This window comes from Onychomys torridus, chromosome 5 (genome assembly GCF_903995425.1).
Source record: "Onychomys torridus chromosome 5, mOncTor1.1, whole genome shotgun sequence".
Lineage (NCBI taxonomy): Eukaryota > Metazoa > Chordata > Mammalia > Rodentia > Cricetidae > Onychomys > Onychomys torridus.
Genome location: NC_050447.1, coordinates 49,915,397 through 49,939,116, shown reverse-complemented (window position 1 = coordinate 49,939,116; position 23,720 = coordinate 49,915,397). Strand labels below are relative to the sequence as shown.

The window sequence follows — 23,720 nt, the reverse complement described above, 5'->3', positions numbered from 1 at the left end:
CCAATGAACAGTCCAGCTCTGGGCTGCAGGGACTCTCCAGAAACCACTCCACCCAGCCTAACAGGAATATGGGTACTAGAGTCCAGGCTCCTCCACCTTTCAATTAATGAAACAGAAGACATGGGAAGGCCATGCTCTCAGTTCATGAAAGTCACCCTGCATTTGTACTTAACAGCCAGTTTGGGCAGACTTCACCCCTGTGGCCTCTGCCACCAGGCTCCCCTGAGTCTTCCCAGGCCTCAAAAGGAAATGGCCATTCCAAATCAACAATAAATGTATAAAAGTTTGTATTTTTCTGAGCTTATACTCTATACAATGAAGACCCTAGTGTAGGATTATACAAGGTTTAGCAAAGACCCAGGAAAACCACATCCAACAAAGGAGCCATTCACATCCACATCATCACACAGGGATCTTTTTGCAATTAAAGACATTACTGGGATATCAGTCAAATGTAAGATCTAGTGTTTAAGCAGCAGAAATGAAAACCCCTGGTGTGATAACTTAACTGCACTGAAGTTGTAGAAAAGAATTCCCATGTTTTTAAAAGTTGTTACTTTGGTATAGAAGGCTTATATGATGTAGTAAACTTGTCTTCTCTGAGAGTGGACACCTGAAAACACAAGAGGAAACCACACAGCCCTTTCCTGGGACTAGTTAAAGCAAATATCCCAACCCTGTTGCTTGCAAAAGACCTTGGGCTTTTCAAACTACAAAGGCTGTGATGGAAAAGGTTGACCCTCCAGGTTTTAAATGATAGCAAAGGGTGGTCTCCGGATCTGAAGTGATAGCAAAGGGTGGTCCCTGGGTCTGAAGGTGACTGTAAGTCACATTCTGAAAAGCTATCATTGATGTATTCATCTTTCCAGAAGAAACTCTAATCCTTGAAGGACATGAGAGTGCCCGATCCAATGAGACAGTAGCTTCCTCCTTATACTTGCTGCTCAAGTCAGCAGGTGAGAGCCTGGACCCAGAAGCACCCGGAAGAGCCACTGCAACAGGTAGCACATAGCCAAAGCCTGAGTGTAATGCTGAATAGCACATTAGAGGGCACCTATACCCCAAATGTCCTCACTGCCAATCCACTTCCACCCTAGCCTGTGTCCAACTTGTATCAACATTTTGTGGACGACACAGGCCTCACAAACCACAATCCCAGACCAAAGGCAACCACTGTCTGCCTCTGGAGTGTAGATAGAGTTTCCTGGGAAACACATACACCCAACTTCTGATGTGCAAAATGGAGCTGCCCAGTGAAGTGGGACCACAAAGCCAGACACAAATTCTTATCTGCCTCTAACAGAAAGATCCCAGGCTTTGAGTTGGGGCTCCACCAGTATTTAATGACACTTCAAACCACTAGGAGCCTGAGAAATAACAGGACAGGTACTGGCACACCTCTAAAATGGTGAACCTCTATAGAGGCAGGACTCTTTCAGCTCCTCCTCTACTTCCTATTGGAGGGATCCCTATGGGGATGAGAGAAGAAATGATGTATCTCCACGAGGTAAAGGAGCCAAGCAATAGCACTCCTGTGATGCTGGGAGCACTCAGAAGCAGGTGGAGCTGAATGGGTTACTGACATCGACCTGAGCCCAGCAGCAGTGGTCATCCTTGATCTCCTTTCTCTTCCCGCTTTCTTCTTTACATGGCAGAGCTGCATTTTAGATAAACCTAAATTATGGAATTCTGAAACACTTTGTAAATATATGTAAATATTAACCTGTTACTTTGCAAAAATGTGAATAATCTGAATCCTACAAATCTTTAAAACCCATGGAATATCAAACTTGGATGGGCGGTCAGTCACATGTCATTTCACAAGGACAGACAAGCTCTAGGAGCTACTGTCCTTGACTTTGCTGGTTTTATAGACATCACAGGGTGGTGATATTGCCTTGTCATTGGCTGAAACGTGGCACATGAGCATGACTTCACACTGACCAACAATGTTCAGCTAGTAAACTGTTTAGGTCACACAGCCTGAGAGCCATCCTGATCCCATGAAGGAAGTTATGTCTTCAGAGATGCATCCAAAGCACAGAAGGTGGTCTGCAGCAATGATCTTCATTCCAAGACATCCCTAGCTCTGGTCAATGCATAAGCTGAGCTCAGAAGTGGACTGTCCCCATCCTGGAAACCTATAGCCCATAGGAACTGCAAGACAGCTGAATTCCTTCCCTGGATCTGTTGGCAAGATGGCCTTGGGTTTTGTCTATGTTCAAAGGAAACCCAGTTTGTAGCAGCAGGGTGTACACACACCACGGTTTCACTTCCGTTCAATCCAAACCCATTTCCAGGTTCCACAGGACTACACTAACTTCCCATCTTGAGTCAAGATAAAACAGGCCACAGCAGCTTCTCAAAGAAATGGCATTTGTTCTGACAGGTCTATCAGCACAGGACCTTTCCAGATTTTATCTGCCCTCCTCACACTCTCCTAGCTCCTCCTCCACATTCACTTTTTTTTGCTTTTTGAGACAGGGTTACTCTATGTTGCCTTGGTTGTCCTAGACCTCACTCTGTAGACCAGGCTGGCCTTGAACTCAGAGATCCACCTGTCTCTGCCTCCAGAGTGCTGGGATATAAGGCATGCGCCACCACCAGGTCACACTTACTTTCTCTGTACCATTTATCCTCAACTTTTTTTTTTGTTTCTATTTTGAGACAGGGTCCTCCTACGTAGCTCTGGCTGTCTTGGAACTATGTAGACCAGGCTGGCCTACAACTTTCAAAGAGCATCCACCTCCCTCTACCTCCCTAGTGCTGGGATCAATGGTGTGCACCACCATGCTCCACTGATGCTTAACTTTTTCTTTTTTTTTTTTTTTTTTTTTTTTTTGGTTTTTCAAGACAAGGTTTCTCTGTAGCTTTGGAGGCTGTCCTGGACTAGCTCTGTAGACCAGGCTGGCCTCGAACTCAGAGATCCACCTGCCTCTGCCACCCCAGTGCTGGGATTACAGGTGTGTGCCACCACCACCCGGCTTGATCCCTAACTTTTAATGCTCCTTAGGACCTGAGAGAAAGGCAATGGTAGTCAATATCACATGTGCTCCATCACATCTTTCAAATTTTCAGTGACATGCCAAAACCTCTTCCTATCTTTTCACCCTTTCTAGCCTCTCTTGCCAAACTTAATTCCTTTTTTTGTTTTTTTTGTTTTGTTTTGTTTTTCGAGACAGGATTTCTCTGTGTAGCTTTGAGCCTTTCCTGGAACTCACTTTGGAGATCAGGCTGGCCTCAAACTCAGAGATCCACCTGCCTCTGCCTCCCGAGTGCTGGGATTAAAGGCGTGCACCGCCACCGCCACCCGGCTTGCCAGACTTAATTCTTCCAAAGCTCACTACTGTATGCAATCAACCATTTAGGTGCTTGGTCTAGAGAAGCTCACCACTGAGCCTCTAGAGAACCTTCACCAATATGAGGTTCCTTTGGGGTAAGCAGATGTTTGTTCCACCATAAGCTAATACGTATGTAATCAAACTGGACAGTTCTTGACTGTGTAGACATGAAAGCTGCAGAAGTTAATTCAAGATGGGCATCAAATCCACTGTATTTGAGCAATGTTTCACCCTCCTGGATGGTGGTTTAATGCTCTGGAGGCACCAGCTTGTCCACCAGGTTCCAGTGTCAGTTCCAAGCCCCACTCTTTTGAAGACTACATCCATGCATGCAGGGCAGTGCCCATCGGAGTTTCTAGATCTGCCCCTGAGAACTAGGACAAGGGAACCGCACCTCCCACTTGTATTTCAAGGCCGATAGCTACCAGATCTCACTGCAAGCTTCTGCCTGGGATGAAGTGAGCTCTCAGTGCCAAGCAGGCGTAGCTCTCTTCCTTGTTAACCAACAGTGCAGGATGGTTAGGAGCACTTCCATGACCAATTCCCTGGGAGGGTTTTTATGAAGAGAAACTGTAACAACATTTACTACAGATATACCTTCAGCCTGACACCTTCCTGTTGGGGCCCTCAATGCATCCATCTGTCTTTTTATTCCAAGGGAAATGCTCCCTCCCCCCCCAGATATAAATGAAATGGCCCTTTAAGTGATATGGGTATTACAGTCAGCCTTGCATCATGGACTTCAACTGCGCACCTTAGGATTCTATAGCATAACTGATTCTGAGAATACAGGCTAAGCTACATGGGGTGGCATTAATAAGACTATTGCTGTGAATCATCTAGTCATCTGTCCCTGGAGCCTCCATTTCCCTTAGGCACCTACCACCCACTCACGGAGCAAAGCTTGTGGCTCTTCAGTGTGTCAGTGTGCACACATACACACCCTGACCACATGGAGATTCTGAGTCTCTCACCCGGAGAAGCACTGGTCAGAGTTCCAGTGAACATTCCTCCCCCATATGCATCTAACATTTTCTCGTGAATATATTGCATTTCTAGCAGAGAAATGATGTGTCCTTAGTTTATCTCTTGGGGTATCTGACATCACTGTCTCTACTGGCCACATAAGCCTCAATCATTTGCTTTGGAGGTACAGTATTTGCTGGGCTTTTTCCAGAGATAGTACTTTTCTTCCTGTCAAGACTTATAAACACTGGAGGATACTCTGGGATGACAGAAATATCAGACTGGAGGCAATATGACGACTAAATAGAGTATGGGGTCCTGAATTAGATCCTAAAACAAACAACAAAAAAACATGTCAGTGGAATACTAGAACTTGTATAAGGTCTATAATCTAGGTATCCTTGCTGTTAAGATACATTTCTGGCTTTCTGTGGATAGTTCCTTGTATAAGATGTCAACATCAGGAGAAGAAATGAAGGGGAGAAAGCTCACTAATAGTTTCTCTCAAATTCTTAATGGCAGACTGAATCTGCAGGTGGGCCTAAGAGTGCTCAGGAACCCATGGGTGGTTGTGAAACTCTGCCACAAGACTCTAGCAGATGCAGCCTATTTCAGTAAGTGCAGCTTGCAAGTATGCCAGCCCAATGCATTGCCTTGCTATCCCTGTGCTATGGTTACACAAACACTGCACCATGCACTTCTGGGTCAGTGAACCATGCTATGTGGAGCTGCTCGCACTGACCCAGCAAAAAAGTGAAGTGGCTAACCTGAGTGCTCACTACAGAGTAAGTTAAATGAAGTACCTAAGCTCAGTGTTTGACCAGGCTCCTGCATCCTGCAGCCCTGCCAATACAGCAGAGCCAGAACCATCCATTCAACTGGAGGGAACCACAGAGACCATGCTCTGGCACACATCACGAAGACGGACCGAAGGAAGGATGGAAGAAAGGAGAGAAATGCTTTGAAGACAACAGGCTTTGGAATTCCTGTTCAAGGTGAATGGCCTTGTAAATAATCTACTTACTGGTTGGAGATTTAGCTCAGTGGTAGAGCACTTGCCTAGCAAGCACAAGACCCTGGGTTCGAGCCTCAGCTCTGGGGAAAAAAAAAAAAATCTACTTATCCCACTAAAATACTTTTTCGTTTTGTTTTTTTGAGACAGGGTTTCACTGTGTAGCTTTTGCACCTTTCCTGGAACTTGCTCTGTAGACCAGGCTGGCCTCAAACTCACAAAGATCCGCCTGGCTCTGCCTTCCAAGTGCGAGGATTAAAGGCGTGGGCCACCACCGCCCAGCTAAAATACTTTAATATAGAGTACAATAAACCCACAAGAAAATAGAACACAGTAAGAAGTCATCAATTTCTGACAGAGGGTCTAATCTAGATAAGGGGAACAGCGGGCCTGGAGCACCCAGAAGTGGAGCTCTAGGCCTCACTAGGGTCTCTGCAGTCTCCACAGCCACTTCACAGACAAGCAGAACATCTTCCAAGCAAAGGGAAACCCTTGAAGATAAACCACCCAGATAAAAGGTGTCAGCAAGGAGTCCTCTAGGTCTTAAGGAAGCAAGCTTGCCAAGTCACTAGAGGGGAAAACCATTTTTAAAACCCTCTCCACAGGCCCAGGGGCCTCTGCCAGTTTCCTCTTGCCTTAGGGCCTAATGCTTATCTAATAATAATCACCATATTGGAGGAAGACCTGCCAAGCAAATCAAGACGCTAACATTTACCACCCACCCCCCAAAAGGTGGTTCTAAACAAGAAATCAGATAAGAGAACTGAAAAGAACCCCTAATATAGTTTCCTCAGCCTGAAGGAGAAAATATATTCATAAAACAAACTACTAGACAACAGGAAAAGGACAAATGCACTCAGAAACTACAATATGGATTTTTTTTTCCCCAGAGATAGAATCTCACCTTGTAGCCCAGATGGGCCTCAAATTCAAAGATCCACCTGCCTCTGTCTCCTAAATTCTGGAATTAAAGTCTTTGAACCACTGTCTGTACCCAGCAAAATTTTAAAAATAAACAAATAGAGAGCTGAAAGATAAATTGAAGCTCTCTTGGAATGAGAATAAAAGAGATTAGAAAGAAAGATGAAGAGATTCAAGTAGTCTACCCAAAATGTGTGTCACACATGACAAGAATCCCTAGAAGAATAAAAATCAGAGACATAAATTCTCTAAAAAGAATTCCCCAGGCTCAGCAAGGGCACGCCTACTGAGCACACCTGTACACTGCAAAGACGTTCAAATGCCAAGAAGACCTTAAATTCGTCCAGGGAGGAAAGAGTTACCAGAAAGGAAGTACTTGGCAGAGACTCCCTGTGGGCTGAAGAAAGCGAAGACTGAAACACTGTGTCCTGAACTAACCAGGCGTGTAGGGAAGCCATCAGGACCTACCTGAGCGGGCCGTGAGAGTCACTGACCCAGATTAGAAAAGGACAAAGCGGAGGTGGAGGAAGCCGAAGATTTAACACTATCCTCGAGAAGTTACAATGTCACCGGGAGCAGAAAAACAAAGGCCACCACAAACAACAGGAAAACAGCAAGGCTGTGTGGGGTAGGGGACGAGACGCTAGGTGGGGAAGAGAGCTCCAGGATCAGCCCCGATGTCAACAGAGTGCAGAACAGAGGCGGATGCGCCAGCGAGGGCGAAGCCACGCTACCGGGGCAGAGCGCCAACAACTACCGGGAGAAGGGGCCACCTGAGGCGGCAGGGCGGTGCGCAGGGCCCGGGAGCACCGCGCGAGGCTCTGCACTGACAGACGAGGGTGGCCGAGCGCGGGAGACCGCGTCCGCGCGCCGAGGCCGTGACAGGGCCGCCGGGCGCGGGCCTGGGCGGCGCCGACGCTCCGGCGCCGAACGTGAGCACGGCCGCCCGGCTTCGCCCGCTCGCTCCCGGCGCCCCGCACGCCCAGCCCGGAGCCTGCAGCCCGGGCGGGTGGAGGCGCGGAGGCGGCGCACGGACATTCCGCGGCCCACTGGCCCCCACCCAGCCAGGCGTGCGGCCCGCGGCCGTTGGCGACGGTTGGCGGCAGGGCGGGGCGGGGGCGGACGGAGATCTCGCTCTCGCTCTCGCTCTCGCCCCGCGGGAAGGGGGAGTGGAGGCGCGACCGGCTGCGGGAGCTGCAATTACCGTGTGGGCTGCGGAATTCTCGTGGTGTTTGTCGGGGAGATGCGATAATGGCGTCCGTCCTCGCGAGAGAAGCAGCCGCTCTGCGCAGGCGCTGCGAGCACCTCCCCGCGCCCTGCGCCCCGCCCTCAGCGCAGGCTCCCTGGGCTCCCGGCTCGGGGGCGGAGAAAGGTGGACAGGGGGCGGGGCCTGATCTGGGCGCCTCTAGCGCGCGCTTTCGCCGTCGGACTCTGACGAGCATGCGCAGTTGTCTTCCTGTACTCCGAGAGTTGACTCCCGGGACCCCTATTTCCCCTCTCACGTCCGTGTTTTTTGCTAAAGCGGTAAATACTCCCGTGGGCAATCTGAGGAATGTACGTCCTTTCTGAAAAGGAGTGAATAGATGGTAATGCTGCTCCGATGACTACAAATCCCAGGGTATGCTGTGTGTAGCGCGATGTCTTTTGGGATTGGTAGTCTCAGAGGTTGTGATTTGCGTGCTGGGATTTGTAGTTCACCCAGATGCTGGCAGCCGCGTCCCTTCCCTGCCCTGAGGGCTTCTGGGACTTGTAGTGACAGCAACTCAGATAGGATGTGCTCATCCAAACCGCTCCTACCTACTCCCGCCGTGGATCGGTCTCGGACGTTCCGGGCTCGTTTAGTGATGTCTCAAAAGTTGTCCGACTCCCATGTGGGCAAGCAGTTGGAGCGGACACTGTCACGGTGATAGAGATTATGTATGACATGCTTATGTATCCTGGAATAGGCGCCCCTACGGCATCGATGTGCGCTTGTTCCCAGAATGCCAGTAGTGGCTGTTTCTGCACTTAGTCTCTCATTCACGTTCCTCTCCAGGCTCGTTCCTTCTGCATGTTCCCAGTGAGCAATCCACCAAACCAGGATCCGGGAGCTGTTTTCACTTGGAAAAAAAATACTTTACCTTAACTTTCCTGCTCCCTCCTCTGTGCCAATAATAAAGTCATGAGTCAGTGCAGCCACCAGGTGGGCGACCTTGGGCGACCCTACTGAGTGCTTCTAGACTACAGCACTCTGTCTCTGGGGGCTGGTCCTGGGCTACTTTGCCTCAAAAGTGTTTTGAAGACTTCAACCTGGAACTGTGCTGTTCAAATAAGACCTGTCATTTACAGAGATGAGGATGAAGTCCAAAGAGGCTAAGAAATTGCTGGAGGTGGCAGCTGGAGCCAGGAGGGCAGATTTGGGGCATCTATGTGAAGTCTTACAATTTTAAGTTGCCTCGCACCTATGTAGAAAGCAAGTTGGCAGCCCAGACTTCCTAGCAAGTTCCAGGACAGCCATATCTTGCAGCGGCGGCTGGGGGTTGGGGAGTGACGTGGGGGTGCATTGAAAAGTCATTTTCTCTTCTGGGAGCAGACGCCATCACCACGGACAGCGCCTCTGTGCAGTATAAGAAAGAAGTCTTGTATAACTAACTTCCTTCAGGTGACCTCGGGCCCTTGGAACTGCAGGATACAACCTACTTGATAGAGGCCACCCTAACACACAGGGCAAATATAGCACATGAACCACCTCACAATCATGAGTAACCTCCTGGAACGACCTGTTTGCTCAAACTACCTCATGAAATTTGTTTGCACTTGGTCTTAGCCCAAAGGTCAAGGAACCACAGGAAAGCCGCATGGACCAGACCCTGGACTTCAATAAAGTCCTTAGCCTGCAGGGTCTTTTCCTTTTCACCCACCCAACTATCTGACCTCTAGACACACAGTGCACCCCCAAGACCTATACAAAAATCTGTTTTCATGTTGTGTTCTGATCATTTTGCAAAATGGTCTCCAACATAAAGATCTGAAAGTCCAACTGACCCAGACTCCAGAGAAGCATTAGAGCAGCTACAGGAACCAAGCCCAGGGGTACCAAGAGCTTGGGCAGAGACTCCTGGAGGATGCCCTACTTACTCCCAGCACATCTCAATCAGTATAACTCTTTAACTGAGAATTCTGAACATGAATACCTGACTGCATGAAAAACATGTAATGGTGACGTCATTCACGGTGTGTTCAGCCCAGTGTCCTCATCTCCTCCCTTTCACTCATGGCTTTAGCTTTACATTCTTCTCCATCCCAAGACATCAAATGCACTTAGCTGAACCATCGAGCAGATGAGTGAGTGGTGAGGAAAGGGTGGAGGGGTAACAACTAGCCAGCAGTGAAGAGGTAAATGAGGGCCCATGTGCCAATACAATTAGGTCACAATCAGAGACTAAGTTAATCAGAGCCAGAATCCAGGCTAGCCTCGAACTCACAGAGATCCACCTGGTTCTGCCTCCCGAGTGCTGGGATTAAAGGCATGCGACACCCAGCCTGGCCACACATCTTGTTTTTTAAGACAAGGTATCTCAATGGTACCTGGAGCTTGCAGGGTAGGTGAGCCTGACGGTCTAGTGAGCTTCCCCAGCTCTGGGATTACAAGCCCACCCCACTATGCCTGGCTGTTATAACTGGGTTCCGAGGCTCAAGTCTAGCTCCTCATGATTGCAGGGAATGCACTTTACCAACTGTGCCATTTCCCCAACCCTCTTTGCTTTTGATGTCCTGGATTTTATGTTACTTTTGTTTAATATATATATATATATATATTGAGGGGGTTGTCTGAGTACCATGGCACCTCATGGAAATGAGAAAGGACAACTTGGGAGTCAGTTCTCTCCTACCATCTGGATCCCAAGGATCAAACTCAGATAGTCAAGCAGATATCTCTTTTTTGAGACCAAGTTTTATCCTGGAACCCAGGCTGGCCTTGAACTTGTGGTCCTTCTGTCCCTGCTTTTCCCATAACTGGTCGACCAGCTTGAACAACCAGGCAGGCATGTCTCGGTTTTCCTTTAGTGAATTGCCACTGCTCTCAAATCTCAGCCTCCTCCTCTGGGAGCTTTTCCGATCTCATGCACACACGGGGAGGAGTAGGTGTAGTTAGTGTTTTCCTGCCTGGCCCAGTCAGGACAAATCTCTCTTACCCGCCAGTCCCACAGTCGCTCAGACCCAACCAAGAAAACACACAGAAACTTACATTGTTTACAAACTGTATGGCCGTGTCAGGCTTCTTGTTATCTACTTTTTCTATCTTAAATTAACCCATTTCTGCTTATCTATACTTTGCCACATGGCTTGTGGCTTACCAGTGTCTTTACATGTTGCTTTTCATGGCGGCGGCTGGCGGTGTCTCTCCCCAGCCTTCTACTTCCCAGAATTCTCTTCTCTCTTGTCCCACCTATACTTCCTGCCTGGCCACTGGCCAATCAGAACTTTATTTACACAGAGCGATATCCACAGCAAGTAGGTAAAGAACTCAGCAGAGAGCAGGAAGTGAGCAGATATCCCCATGTGATGAATGGCTACCAACCAGCCATGTTTCACTAGGATCCCTATTCTTGGTGGAGAAAAAAGTTCATGTGTACTAGGCAGTGCCCCTAGAACACACACCCATGATACACATAGAGGAAGGTTGAATGTCTTGACTGAGGAGCAATGGGAAGCCTTCTCAAGGTTTGGAGAAGGGTGAATGTGCACAGATTTGTGTTTTGAAAAGCAATCCACCTGGAGTGTTGGGGAAACAATGGGGGTCCTGCTTAGCTGGGGAAGGGCAGCTGTAGAGACTCTGGTGGGACCAGCCAGGGTGACGCAGGCCTAGGGTGGAAGGTAGTGCAGAGATGTGGACAGATGGGAGGTCCCGACACTACAGGCTGAGCAGGGAGAGAGGGGAGCCACACCATCAGGGCCTGGACTTGCCCACAGGTGGACAAATTCACAGGGACACAGAGAGAGCAGCTTTCTGTGCCAAAAAGAGTGGCTGTGGCCTTCTCCAGGTGGGGACAGTGGCGGCGGCGGCCGCGGCGGCAGCAGCAGGGTACACTGTTGACATGCTCACTGATGGCTCTAAAATCCGCTCGCTGGGGAGTCTGCTTGGCTTCTTGAACAGCCCTTCAGAAGTGGGACCTTGACCTTTCTTCTGACCTCTGAGCTGCTAGACCAGAACTCCACGATGTCCTAGACTGCTCACCAGGGCTGGGCCTTTGGAAATTAGCAGTGTCCACTTCCTGAGTTCTGGGACCCTTGCCCCAAGCTGCCCTGCAGAGAGAATCCCCAGCCAACACCTTCCAGGCAGCAACAGAAAGTGCCATATTGAAGTGAGGGTACCACACTATGGGCCAACACAGCTGGCACCACACGGAGTGGAGAAGAGCAGGTGCCACAGAGCCCCACCAGGATGCACACACGAAATCTTATGAGTTGTGGTTGTTTTCACCTCCACCTTTAAGGGCATGTCCTTAGACAACAATGACAGCCAGATTGCAAGCTCCCATGGAGGCCTCTCTCCACCAACCCCCAGCCACCCCACTGTAGCCAGCCGAGAGGGTGAGTAACAGGCCCTTCTGTGATCCCGGGCGTCTGCTGTGTTCCTCGAGTGTGTCCCAGAACTTCAGCAGCAGTGTAAGATCTAACAGATAAAGCTTGCCTGAAGATCAGAGTGGGGAGCAAAGCCACTAGTTAGCCACAGAGGCCATGCAGTGGTGGCTCACACCTTCAATCCCAGCACTCAGGAAGCAAAGGCAGACAGATCTCTGTGAGTTCAAGGCTACCCTGGGCTACACAAGATTGATAAAGTCTAAAAGAGAAACAGTCAGGCAATGGTGGCACACACCTTTGATCCCAGCACTAGGGAGGTGGAGACAGGAAGTTATAGGGCTGGACAGAGAGAGGAATATAAGGCAGGAGGAGACAGGAGCTCAGGTCCCTTTCAGCTGAGGATTTCGTAGAGGTACGAACTAGTGGCTGGCTGCTCTGCTTCTCTGATCTTTCAGCTTTCACCCTGATATCCGACTCCGGGTTTTTATTAATAAGATCAGTTAGGATTGGTGCTAGAGCAGCATAGTGGCCACATATGCCTCAAGACTTCTTGCTTGGCCACACATTTAACTGCACTTTCTTTCCAGTTCAGTCTCCTCATATTGTTTGTGGGATGGGCTCAAAATCCATGGGCATCCTGGCCTGGCCACTTGCCAGCTAGGAGGCACTCCCAACACAGGCCACGACTCTGAGCAGTTTCCTCCATCTACAGAACAAAGATACAAATGCCATAATGTAGAAGCCAGCTTAAGGAAATAAAACTTCATTTGTGGCAGCAAGGTAACTCATCTAGTAAAGATGATTGACACCAAGACTGATGATCCCAGGCCCCACAGGATGGAGAGAACTGACTCCCAAGAGCTGTCCTCTGACCTCCTATGTGTCTGTGCATAGATATGCACAAAATAAATAAAATGTAATTTAAATTGTTATTCCTTTTTTTTTTTTTTTGAGCTGAGGATCGAACCCAGGGCCTTGCACTTGCTAGGCAAGCGCTCTACCACTGAGTTAAATCCCCAACCCTTTATTCCTTTTTTAAGTGAACTTGTTGATTATATAACTGAGTGTAAATAAAAACAATAAAGGCAAAAATTAAAAACAATACAAAATATAAAGCCCAATTCCTTTCCTGTTCTCCTTTCTATGTGTCTCTCTTTCCTTTCCTCCCTCCCTCCTCTCTTCTCTCTCCCCGTCCAGGGCCCACAGCTCACCCCGACTCCATCCCAATCATCTAGGTTTTGGAGATCTAAGATCTGGAATCTGTGATGTGAGACTTCCCTATACTCTCACAGACCCACAGCTTAAGACAATAGTAATGATGAAGGCCCTTACACACCTTCCCATCCCTGTGGGCCTCCTTTAGGAAAGGGTATTGGAGAACAGGCAGCTGCCCAGCCTGAGTGAGGCTTCCTGAGGCCGACACAAAATCCAAGCAGCATGACCAGGGCCACCAAATACACTTTGTCCCTATGTGGACCCTTCAGGCATGAAAGAGACACTGTTGGGGTTGGCAGCAAACCTCTGGGTAGAACCCAGGGGCTTGCCCACCAAACGGTATCCTGCCTCACTAATGACATTTGGATAGAGCAGGCTCTAGGCTGTGGAGACGGCCCCAAGGCATCTCCAGCGGCCCTCAGCAATCAGAACACCCAGTCTCAGCCCCACTCAGCCACTGTGACCCCACTAGTCCTTATGCTCTTGAACCTGCCATCTTGTGTCCACTTCTGTGATAGCTCTGTACCTACACTACATGTCCCCAAGAACAAGGGCAACACCACGGGGGACAGGGACTTCGCCCTCACCCATCTTTCATACTCTTTCCCGGTGCTCTTGGGGGATCCCTGTCAAGTTTAACTCTCTGGCAGGCTTGCCCAGCTGTTTATCAGTGACCCGAGTGACCTGTTCTCAGCCAAGGCCACTGGTCCCCAGTCATCCACTCCTGAACTGGGACAGGTTAGAGTTGAAATTTAACCACTAGGTTCAGAGGTTTCGATGAGTTCCTCAACAAAACAGAGGTGCACCCCACTCCACAGTGGCCCTGACCAAAACAAGGGCAGACAGTGGGGAACTATGCTCAGAGCCACGATGCTGGGGAGAGGCCCTCACAAGCCCTTGGCCATCCTCAGGCACATCCAGCGTTCCTGTGCAGAGAAACGCAGCAGCTGTGCCCGTAAGTAGATCCTCAGGCTGTCCCAGGTGTGAGTTGATGGTGGTACAGTCCTTAGGGTGGCTTTTTTTTTTTTTTTTTTTTTGAGCTGAGGATCGAACCCAGGGCCTACCACTGAGCTAAATCCCCAATCTCCCTTAGGGTGGCTTTAAGAGGCAACACAGGCCAGGCAGTGGTGGCGCACGCCTTTAATCCCAGCACTCGGGAGACAGAGTCAGGAGGAACTCTGTGAGTTCGAGGCCAGCCAGGTCTACAAAGCGAGTTCCAGGAAAGGCGCAAAGCTACACAGAGAAACAAAAAAACAAAAAAAGAGGCAACACGGTCCAGAGCTGACTGGTTTCCATTCTGATTTGTACAGTGTCTCTGGCATCTGGTGGCCCTGAGTGCGCCACTTAACTCTGGTTCAGGGGTAAAAGGGGGGAAGAGGTACTGGGAATGTGCAGTAAGTACATGCTTCAAGCCTCCAACTGGGTCTAAGCCAGTTCCCTGTAAAATATGTGTCCTGACTCAGCACTCAAATTGCCTGGGATACAGATTTTGGGCTTCAGCATTTGGAAGGGCCAGGCCCCGAGCATAGGCAACAGGTGACTTTGGAGAGGTGCCAGCCTTACAAAATGCCCTGCCTCCCTCTAAGCCTTGGTTTCCTTCCTCATCCACGGGACAGGCAAGACAGATGCTGTCTCTAGCATCTGGTGAGAAGCCAGTGTGAAAAGCTGGGTGCCCAGGGTGCCCAGCACCCACAGACCTGTCTGCAAACCCTGGAGCAACCAAAGAAGCACCCAGGCCTCCAAGCCTGCTCCTGTCAAGCAGGAGCTCAGGCCTGGAAGGATAACAAAGAGGCTGGAGGGATGAACGTCATCCCCCAGTGGTCCCAGCCCACTGTCCAGACCCTGGAGCTACTCAGAGATGCAGGGAGTAGGAAATCCAAGCTGCCCTCCATAAATCAGCCATCATCTGGGATGAAAACCTTGTCACCTCCATCCTCTTTCCTGTCCTTTCATGGACACAGCTGTCCCTCATGAGTTTTCAGATGTGTAGCACCTTCTGAGAGCCTCTCAGAGATACAGAACCCAGCCCTGATCAGCCTCCCTGTGAGACCAACAATGCTAGAGGGATACACCCACCTAGATTGCCATGGCCTGTACCCTCTAGCACTTTCCAAGACCACATGCAGGTAGAGAAGGATTACATACAGCCCTGAAACAAGGAGGGAATGGCTGAGATCTCAGGTGAAGGTCATGACTCTCCTGCTCCTTCTATGAGGAAATGTCATTGGGAACATGTTACTGGTCTCCTGTGGGTGATCACAGCTGCTCTTATTCCAAGATGGTTGCAGTCATGTCATACCCAGAGGACATTTGACAGCCATCAAGGAAGGGTAATAAGAGTACTTACCACTGCAAGTTGTTAAAAGAACAAAGCAAGGTCCTCATTTCCGGTCAGCAAGCCCAAGTCTTGTTCTATTCAGACACACCCTGTGGGTGTGCAGTGCTCTAAGCCTAGGCCCTGAGGGACAAGACTGTCAGAACAGCTCCAAGCCCTGAGAGCTGGGGGCCCGCTGCCCTGGGGTTTTTTGTTTGTTTGTTTTTGTTTGTTTGTTTTTAATTTATTTATTTTTTATTTTATTTGCATTGGTGCTTTGCCTGCATTTATGTCTGTATGAGGGTGTCAGATCTTGGAGTCAGAGACAGTTGTGAGCTGCCATGTGGGTGCTAGGAATGGAACCCAGGTCTTCTAGGAAGAGCAGCCAATGCTCTTAACCACTGAGCCATCTCTCCAGACCGTTTTTTGTTGTTGTTGTTGTTTTGTTTTCGAGACAGGGTTTCTCTGTGTAGCTTTGAGCCTTTCCTGGAACTCACAGAGATCCGCCTGGCTCTGCCTCCCAAGTGCTGGGGTTAAAGGCGTGCGCCACCACCGCCGGCCTTGCCCTGGGCTTTATAGGCCAGAGTCTTCTGGCTTCAGGATCTCAGGGTCGAGGCTCATGGCTCTAAGCTTTGAGCCCAGCACTTGGCATCTCTGCTGTCCTTGGCTCTAAGAGTTGTGAGCAGCAGCAGACAGCAGTTGCCAGTGTTACTGTTCCGGAATGTGCCTAGAGTGGGGCATCCTCAACCCACGGCAGGAGGTAGTGCCACAGCCGTCGTGCCTACAGAGTCTGAAGTTTGGCTCTAAGGTTTGGCAGCTCCCTGGAACTCATCTGGTGACCGAGGTTGGTAGCTTCTCATCTTCCACCTTCCTAAAGCCCAATGTCACCACTGCTCTGCTCCCAACTCCTCACTCCCTGCAGCTCTTCACCTGTCCTCTCAGTGCCTCTGGGACACTCATATCAACACTGCTGCCCCCAACAGCAGCTTCCTCTGTCCCCTCTTCCCAAAGACAAGGTCACCTGAGAGAAGCCTTCTCCACCCCACCCTACCCCACTCCACCCCCAAGACAGGGTTTTTCTGTGTAGCCCTGGCTGTCCTGGTACTCGTTCCATAGACCAGGCTGGCCTCTAACTCAGAGATCTGCCTGCCTCTGCTTCTCAAGTGCTGGCATTAAAGGAGTGTGCCACCTGATGTTACAATGGAAGGACAGAGCAGAGAGGTGTCCCCCAGCTGACTCCAAAAGGGAACTAAGTGAATTAGTTATATAGTCAGAGGTGGGTGTGACAAGGGTTTACACCAATCACCGCACAGCCCTGTGTGCAAATGAAGGATTGGGTATGCACTAATCACAGGCCTTTTTCTGGGCCACCAAGGTACTCCCCATCTGGCCTGGGTGGACATAGCTGCAAGAGACAACTGGAATTCACTGAGGCTGGTCTCATAATCAATCTCCAGTGCTGGGGAACCAGAGAGACAAGCAGATCCTTGGGACTCAGTGTCAAGGTAACCTAACCTACTCAGTGAGGTCCAGGTCAATGAGAGAACATCTTAAAAAAAAAAAAAAGAAAGAAAGAAAGAAAGAAAGAAAAAGATGGATGGCAGCTGAGAAATGACACCCAAGATTGTCCTCTACCCTCTATAAACATCCAGGCATGTGGACACCAATACACAAAGGTTTTCCTACCCAGGAGAACTAATTATCAACTGTTGTCATCTCCTGGCTGCATGTTCCTGGAAGTTGTTTGGTTTGGTTTGGTTTGGTTTGGTTTGGTTTGGTTTGGTTGAGACAGGGTCTCCTTATGTATTGTGAAGCTCTCAGGCTGGCCTGAAACTCTATGTAGACCTGGCTGGCCTTAAATTCTGAGATCTACCTGTCTGCCTCCAGAGTGCTGGGGTTTGTGGAATATTCCTTTCCACTGTGTGAATATGTATCACTGTGACTGGTTTAATAAAAAAAGCTAAATGCCAGGGATTAAAGGCACTTGGGCATGAACCTTTTAATAGGTTTTTCATGCTTACAAGTTGGTGGGTCTTTCCAGGGTTTGACTTACCCAGGTAGGGCTGGGCCACATCCTAGATGGGGGGCACATCTGTTCAATGCATTTATCACACACCCGCAACTCCCTCATCCCTCCCCACTCAGCCAGCAGCCACCTAAGATGTAGTTTTCTCAAGGAGAGCCCAATCATGCAAACATAGTTAAAGCCTCTACTCAGCCAGAAAAGGCAGAGGCAGGCAGAGCTCTGTGAACTGGGGGGCCAGCCTGGTCTAATAGTGAGTTCTAGGATAGCCCAGGTTATGTAGAAAGACCCTGTCTCAAAACAAAGCAAAATACAAATAAATAAAATTAAAAAATAATGTCCCTGTTTACATCATGTCCACTGATACCCCAACTGGGAGCAAATTGGCAGGGGTCACACCCAGTGACGGTGGCGTGGGGCACTGCTCTTCTCGGGAGGGTGAGGGGAAGGTGTAGGTGTCTGCTGTTTGATCAGCCCGGAGGATGGAAGCTCATGAAGTGAGGAGGTCCTGTTGGTGACAAGTCTTCACTCTGTCACCAGATTAGTTCCCCAGGACAGAGGGTTGGGCTCTATTGTCAGCTCATGCCATTGGCACCTGGGCCACATGGACCTCTGCACGGCTTTGTTAAATGACTCAGAGGAGAAACTCTGTTTCATGTGCATTACTTCCCACCTCAAACCAAACCAACTTATATGATGGTGATGATAGATACAGTGAGGTATGTGAGACAAAGGCCTCACTCTGCTGTTGTTTTATCTTCGGCACAGTGGCTGCACCTTAATCTACCGCTATTTCATCCAGCACTTGTAACTGGGCAGTTACCGGCCTGCTTCTCTGGCAGCAGCCTGGCCACTCAGGCCACAGCCTGGCGGGGATTCTGTTCTCACAGGCACCAGCTCTGCTGCTGTCACTAAAGGAAGCTTTAACTAGCTCTCTATTGTTCTGTTTCTCCGTAAAACTCAGAGATTCAAAGGCTGGGTGAAAACCGGCTAGCTCAGAGAGGCTGAGTAGCACCTAGCTAACCTTCTCTCTTTTCTGTTGTCTCCCGAAAAGCGTGTCTTTCCGCTCTGCCAAAAACAAAAAATGCCATGCCACTCAAAATCTCTCCCTGCTACTTCTGGTGTGTCTTTGTATCTCTTCCAGATGCTCTCTGATGCTCTGATTACTTTCTATCAGATAGTTGCTAACGGATTGGGCATTTAGCTCAGTGGTAGAGCGCTTGCCTAGCAAGCGCAAGGCCCTGGGTTTGATCCTCAGCTCAAAAAAAAAAAAAAAAAAAAAAAAAAAAAAAAAAAAAAAAGTTGCTAACTCAGTTTCCTGACCCAATGTTGATTTTTATTAATTTTTTATTAATTAATGCAAATGCTAACTCGGTGTGTGATAGATCGAATATCCTCTGGCTTCAAACTCACAGATCTACCTGCCTCTGCCTCCAAGTGTAGAAATTAAAGGTGAGCACTAACATGCCAGACCATGGGGCCAACTTTATCTAACTCGAGCCTTGTTTTGCTGTGAGAGGTGTCATATGAGGCCACTATGAGGAACTATTTGAGACTCATTTTGTATTCAGGTGGCATCAATACTTTAGATGCACCAATAAGCAGCTCCCCCTCATTTGGTGGCAGATGCTCTGCTCAGTACAGGTGTTTCCTTCTTGATGGTCTCACTCACACGGCTCAGCAAACAGATCCTAAAATATCCACTATTCCCACACCTTGAGCTTCTTGGTCAGGGAAGCCTGAGATGTCAGACCGGAAGAGAGCTCTGGACCTTTGGACACTCTTGCATTTGGTTTAAATTCAGCCTTCTGTAGCTGTGTTAAATACCCGTTGTTCAGTGGGAAGGTCAAATGCATGATTTGTTACTCGTAAACTTGAGTCTCTCTTACCACAGATGTAGTCAAGGCCCATGCTGCTCCACGGCTCTCTCAATAGAGCACAGGTAATCCAGGCTTGGTGGCCCATGACTTTCATCCCAACACTCCTGAGGCAGAGGCAAGGGGATCCCTGTGAGCTCAGGGCCAGCCTGGTCTACAGAGCGAGCTTCAAGACAGCCAGAGCTACATAGATTGTCTGGGGTAGGGGGCACCTAAATAAATGAAATAGAGCGCAGGTCAACAAAAAGCAGGATTTCTGCTGTCACTTTGCCTTAGGCTAGGAAAGGGATGCACTGATGAGGCCCTGGATGGCCACAACATTCCAGCTGGTTGTGGTGGCTGTCAAGTGTTGTTATATATCACAAGAAGGGGCACATGTGGGCAGAAGCAGGAGAAGTCTGTAGAGTTCTTTGGGACCAGCTTGGGAGGCAGATTTAACCATCATCCTGTGTGTGTGTGTGTGTGTGTGTGTGTGTGTGTGTGTGTGTGCCAAATTTTGCTGGACTGTCAGGCAAGAGCCAGTACACATGCCATGTGTGTGACCCAGGGGGCCAGTACCAATCAATTTGCTGGGACACTTCCACTCCACCTGAATAGATATTTTGAGCAGGCATGAGGAAGCAGGAGCCCCAGGCCCTTGAGTGCCAAGGACTAGGGGCTAGTCCCAGAGGCTTACAGCTCCAAGCCATGAGAGCTGAGGGATGGTTGCTCCAGAGTTATTTTGGTGCCTGTCCTGGATCTCACTCTGTAGACCAGGTTGGCCTTGAACTCATAGAGATCCGCCTGGCTCTGCCTCCTGAGTGCTGGGATTAAAGGTGTGCGCCGCCCAGCTGGGACCTTTGTTTCTTATAGCTACCAGCATTACAGTTTGGGCGCCTAGGGTGTCCCAAACCATTGGCTCCTGAGGCCTGGCAGCTTCTGGAACTCTTTGAGTTTCTCATCTCTGCTCCACCAACTTGCTTCTACTGCTTCTGTCCCTGGCTGCTCTCTGGAACTTTTCAGGTCCCCGTTGTCCCAACTGCTGCTGTTCCTATCACTGAAACAAGCTAAAGATCTCCCTCCTTTTCCTTATGGTCACACTCTAGACAATGACCATGCAGAAGTCAAGCTCACATAGGCACAGGCCGGGTGAATGAGCCACGAGCTTTCATATTATGTATATATAGGAGTTAAGTGGCTGGGTGGCCAGAAGGTTCCAGGGCTCCCTACTAGGTCTGTTTCTCACAGCTGGGTCCCTATTGCTTCATGCCTGCACTACTGACCCCTCAATCAAGGTCTTCTCTCGGTCTCCAGGGCACCCCCTCTGGTCTGGCCCAGTCTCCTCAGAGGGAGGCACCCGGCAGTCTCCCATCAACATCCAGTGGAGAGACAGTGTGTATGACCCACAGTTGGCACCACTCAAGGTCTCCTATGATGCTACAACCTGCAGGTACCTCTGGAACACCGGCTACTTCTTCCAGGTGGAGTTTGATGATACCTATCAGGAGTCAGGTAAGCCTGGGCTGGGGGTTTGGGGCCTGGGGTCCAGGCAGTCTACCTTTGAATCTGAAATGTTCCTAGGCTGGAACACTTGAGTACCTGGTCCCCCACAGATTTTTTTAAACTAAAAAGCCTCTAGTTACTGGTTCTCACGCCTTATATACCTTTCTGTTTCATGCCATCACTTCCTGGGATTAAAGGCATGTGTCTTTTCCAAGCAAGACGTGAGATCTCAAGTGCTGGGATTAAAGGTGTATGCCACCACACCTGCCTCTGTTCCTAGTGTGGCCTTGAACTCACGGAGATCCAGATGGATCTCTGTCTCCCAAGTAACAGGATTAAAGGCGTGTGCTACCATTGCCTAACCTCTATGTTTAATATAGTGGCTGTTCTGTTCTCTGACCCCCAGAGAAGTTTATTGAGGTGCATAATCTATCAACCACAGTAGGGGCCCTTCCCATGCCAGGGCTGAGTAAAAAAAAACAAGCCAGTTAAGGCTAGTGAGGGCTGGCAACTGGCCTTCTGGGTCTGGGCAGGGGCACAGGAGCCACACTCTGCAGGCTCACAGCTCTCCTTGCTGTGGTCATTGCACGCTGCACCTTCAAGTTCCGGGAGCAGAGTCTCTAATGGTGGAGTTGGGAGAGAATTCCCAGGCACTCTGAGGGCCTGTGCTGGCTGGCTGTACCTACTGCCCTCTGCTGTTCCCTTCCCTGTCAGTCTCAAACCTCTGATTTCCCTCTACCCTCACCCCTATCCCCATCACCTCCAGGCCACCCCCACCTCCTTCCACCCCTCTCTTAAGACAAAGGTCTCCAGTGTCTGAGGCTGGCTTCACCTCTTGACCTTGACCTCTTGACCCTCCTGCCTCCACCTCCCCAGTGCTAGAGTTACAAGCCATCTGAGCCTTTAATGTCAGGCCTCTTCCCCAGTGAGCTGTTTATTACATCGTTCAGACTTCCTTTGGTTGCTCACTGCAGAAACTCAAATTGTCTTAAGCAGAGACAAGGGAACTTGATTGGCTGCAATTCAGAGAGGTCCAGACACAGTGGGGTCCAGGGTGACAAGTGACTCCTGGGTGGATTTCTAGAGGTCACAAATGAGTGGCCTCGATTTGGCACCAGCTCCCAACAGAACAGCTGGAGAAGAGGGCTCTGTCAAAGTCTGGCCACTGCTCAGTGTCTCACTGCTGGTCACAAGCAGGGGTGAGCCAAGCACAGTGACTCCCACCAGTGTGTAGCCAACCTAAGGGTGACCTTGACCTGAAGCAAGATTCGCACAAGAGAAGGGTAAGTGGCCTCCCACGGGACCTCGGGGCATGGCTCCCAGAAGAAAGCCAGCTGCTAGGAATTCTCTCTCTCTCTCTCTCTCTCTCTCTCTCTCTCTCTCTCTCTCTTGTTTGTTTTCTGAGACAGGGTTTCTCTGTATAGCTTTGGAGCCTGTCCTGGAACTCATTCTGTAGCCCTGGCTGGCCTCGAACTCACAGAGATCCGACTGCCTCTGGAATCCTCACTCTCTTACCTCAGCTGACCTTAGCTCATCCATAACTTGATTGCTCCAAGCCCCATGGCCTTCCACTTTGACCTCAGCCTGACCCCACCCCTGACATCACCACCTTCCGCATCTGGATCAAAGGGAAGCTCCCCAGATGGAAAGAATCATCCGCGTGTCTCCCGTCACATAAACTAGCAGCACAGCCTCGGTTCACAGCCACCCTGGCCAGTCTGCTTTGACTGTATCCCTCCGTGGCTTCCCTTGCCTGGCTCAAGTTCCCACTTCCACGTTTCTGTCTTCTTCATTCCCTCATCAGAAATCAGGAACCAGGACGGGGAGAGGGTGGGAAACACCAGGGAGAGGGAAGAGAGCATGACACCACAAAACAAGCTTCCAGTCAGGAATTAGGAAATGACTCTTCCATCTAAAACAAAATAAAAAACAAACAACAAACAAACAAAAATTGGGCAAAAAAGGAGGAAGGGACAGAGGGATCTCCCGAGAAGATTGTTAAGTTGGGGGTGCGGAGGAGGCACTTGGTGTGGAAGCCACTTTACGTAAAGTGTGATTATTTGGGTCTCATTTTCACCGAGTGAGTGCCAGCAACTGTAGTCACAAACCCGCAGGGGGCACAGGACAATTGCCCAGGGAGTCAAAGAGGGCACCAGGAACTCTTCCAGGAGGTAAGGGATGTGATCTCGGGTAAGATGTCATTGCTAGGGGGACGAATTACAGAAGCAGATCCAGCCTGGGAATGACTGAAGACCACTGGACTAAAGGCCTCGCAGGGAGGCAGCAGACAGGCTGTGGAGAGAAAAGTATGGAGATGAGGGCAGAGGGGAGGTGCCACACAGGGCACAGCAACCAGGCCTGAAGGCTCAGAACCATTGAGCTGCACATGAAACTCACCACGGACGCTTCACACTTGTAGCAGCTCATCTTTCCTGGGGTTAGGGATGGAGTTGAGGGGAACATGAGATGGTGTTTAGAGCAGCAAGCCTGGGCCTTGGGCAGCAGAAAGAGCACAATGTGTACCCCCATCCTCTACTAACAACAGGGGGTGTGAGAGGCCAGGCAACCCTCTGATTGAGCATCTTCTCATCCGCTACTGAAGTTGCAGAATGGTTCCATGGAACTGGAAGGAGGGGTTGAAAATCAGGGCACCTGGAACCCTGCCAAAGGATTAAACATTCAGTGTAGGACCTCTGCTGTGGTTGCCGCCAAGAGCTGGCTTCGGGCCTTTGCAATGCTGTCCACCAGAGGGAACACTAGCCCAGAGCTCAAGGGGGCTTCCTCTGACTGTCCAGTGCTTGGTCACTAAGACTCATTCAATCAGTCCAAGCAACTATGTAACAATGACACCCCCACCCCCACCTTCACCTCCCACACCCCCACACCCCCACACCCCCACCCCCGGAACTGCTGACATGAACTGAAGTCACTTTGCTACAGTTCTGGCAGGAAAGAAGATCATCAGCAGAAATGCTTCAGCTCAGGGTGTGGCAACAATGGACCT

The 23,720-nt window shown here is 49.7% G+C and overlaps 2 protein-coding genes across 10 annotated transcripts in view; one reads left to right on the top strand and one right to left on the bottom strand.

Moving 5' to 3' along the window:
- The window catches only part of LOC118584370 (BTG3 associated nuclear protein), a 79,367-nt gene extending 71,845 nt beyond the window's left edge, over positions 1-7,522 (bottom strand). For 7 of the 9 annotated variants that reach the window (XM_036188560.1, XM_036188563.1, XM_036188561.1 and 4 more), the window contains exon 1: positions 7,014-7,432. In XM_036188560.1, the coding sequence (XP_036044453.1) occupies positions 7,014-7,278 (265 nt within the window). In that variant the 5' untranslated portion in view covers positions 7,279-7,432. The other 2 variants (XM_036188567.1, XM_036188568.1) reach the window with 2 other exon arrangements.
- Positions 7,523-13,875: 6,353 nt separating this feature from the next.
- The window catches only part of Ca5a (carbonic anhydrase 5A), a 28,402-nt gene continuing 18,557 nt past the window's right edge, over positions 13,876-23,720 (top strand). The window contains exons 1-2 of the mRNA XM_036188865.1: positions 13,876-13,975; positions 20,528-20,725. Of these exons, the coding sequence (XP_036044758.1) occupies positions 13,876-13,975; positions 20,528-20,725 (298 nt within the window). The remainder of the gene's footprint in view (positions 13,976-20,527; positions 20,726-23,720) is intronic.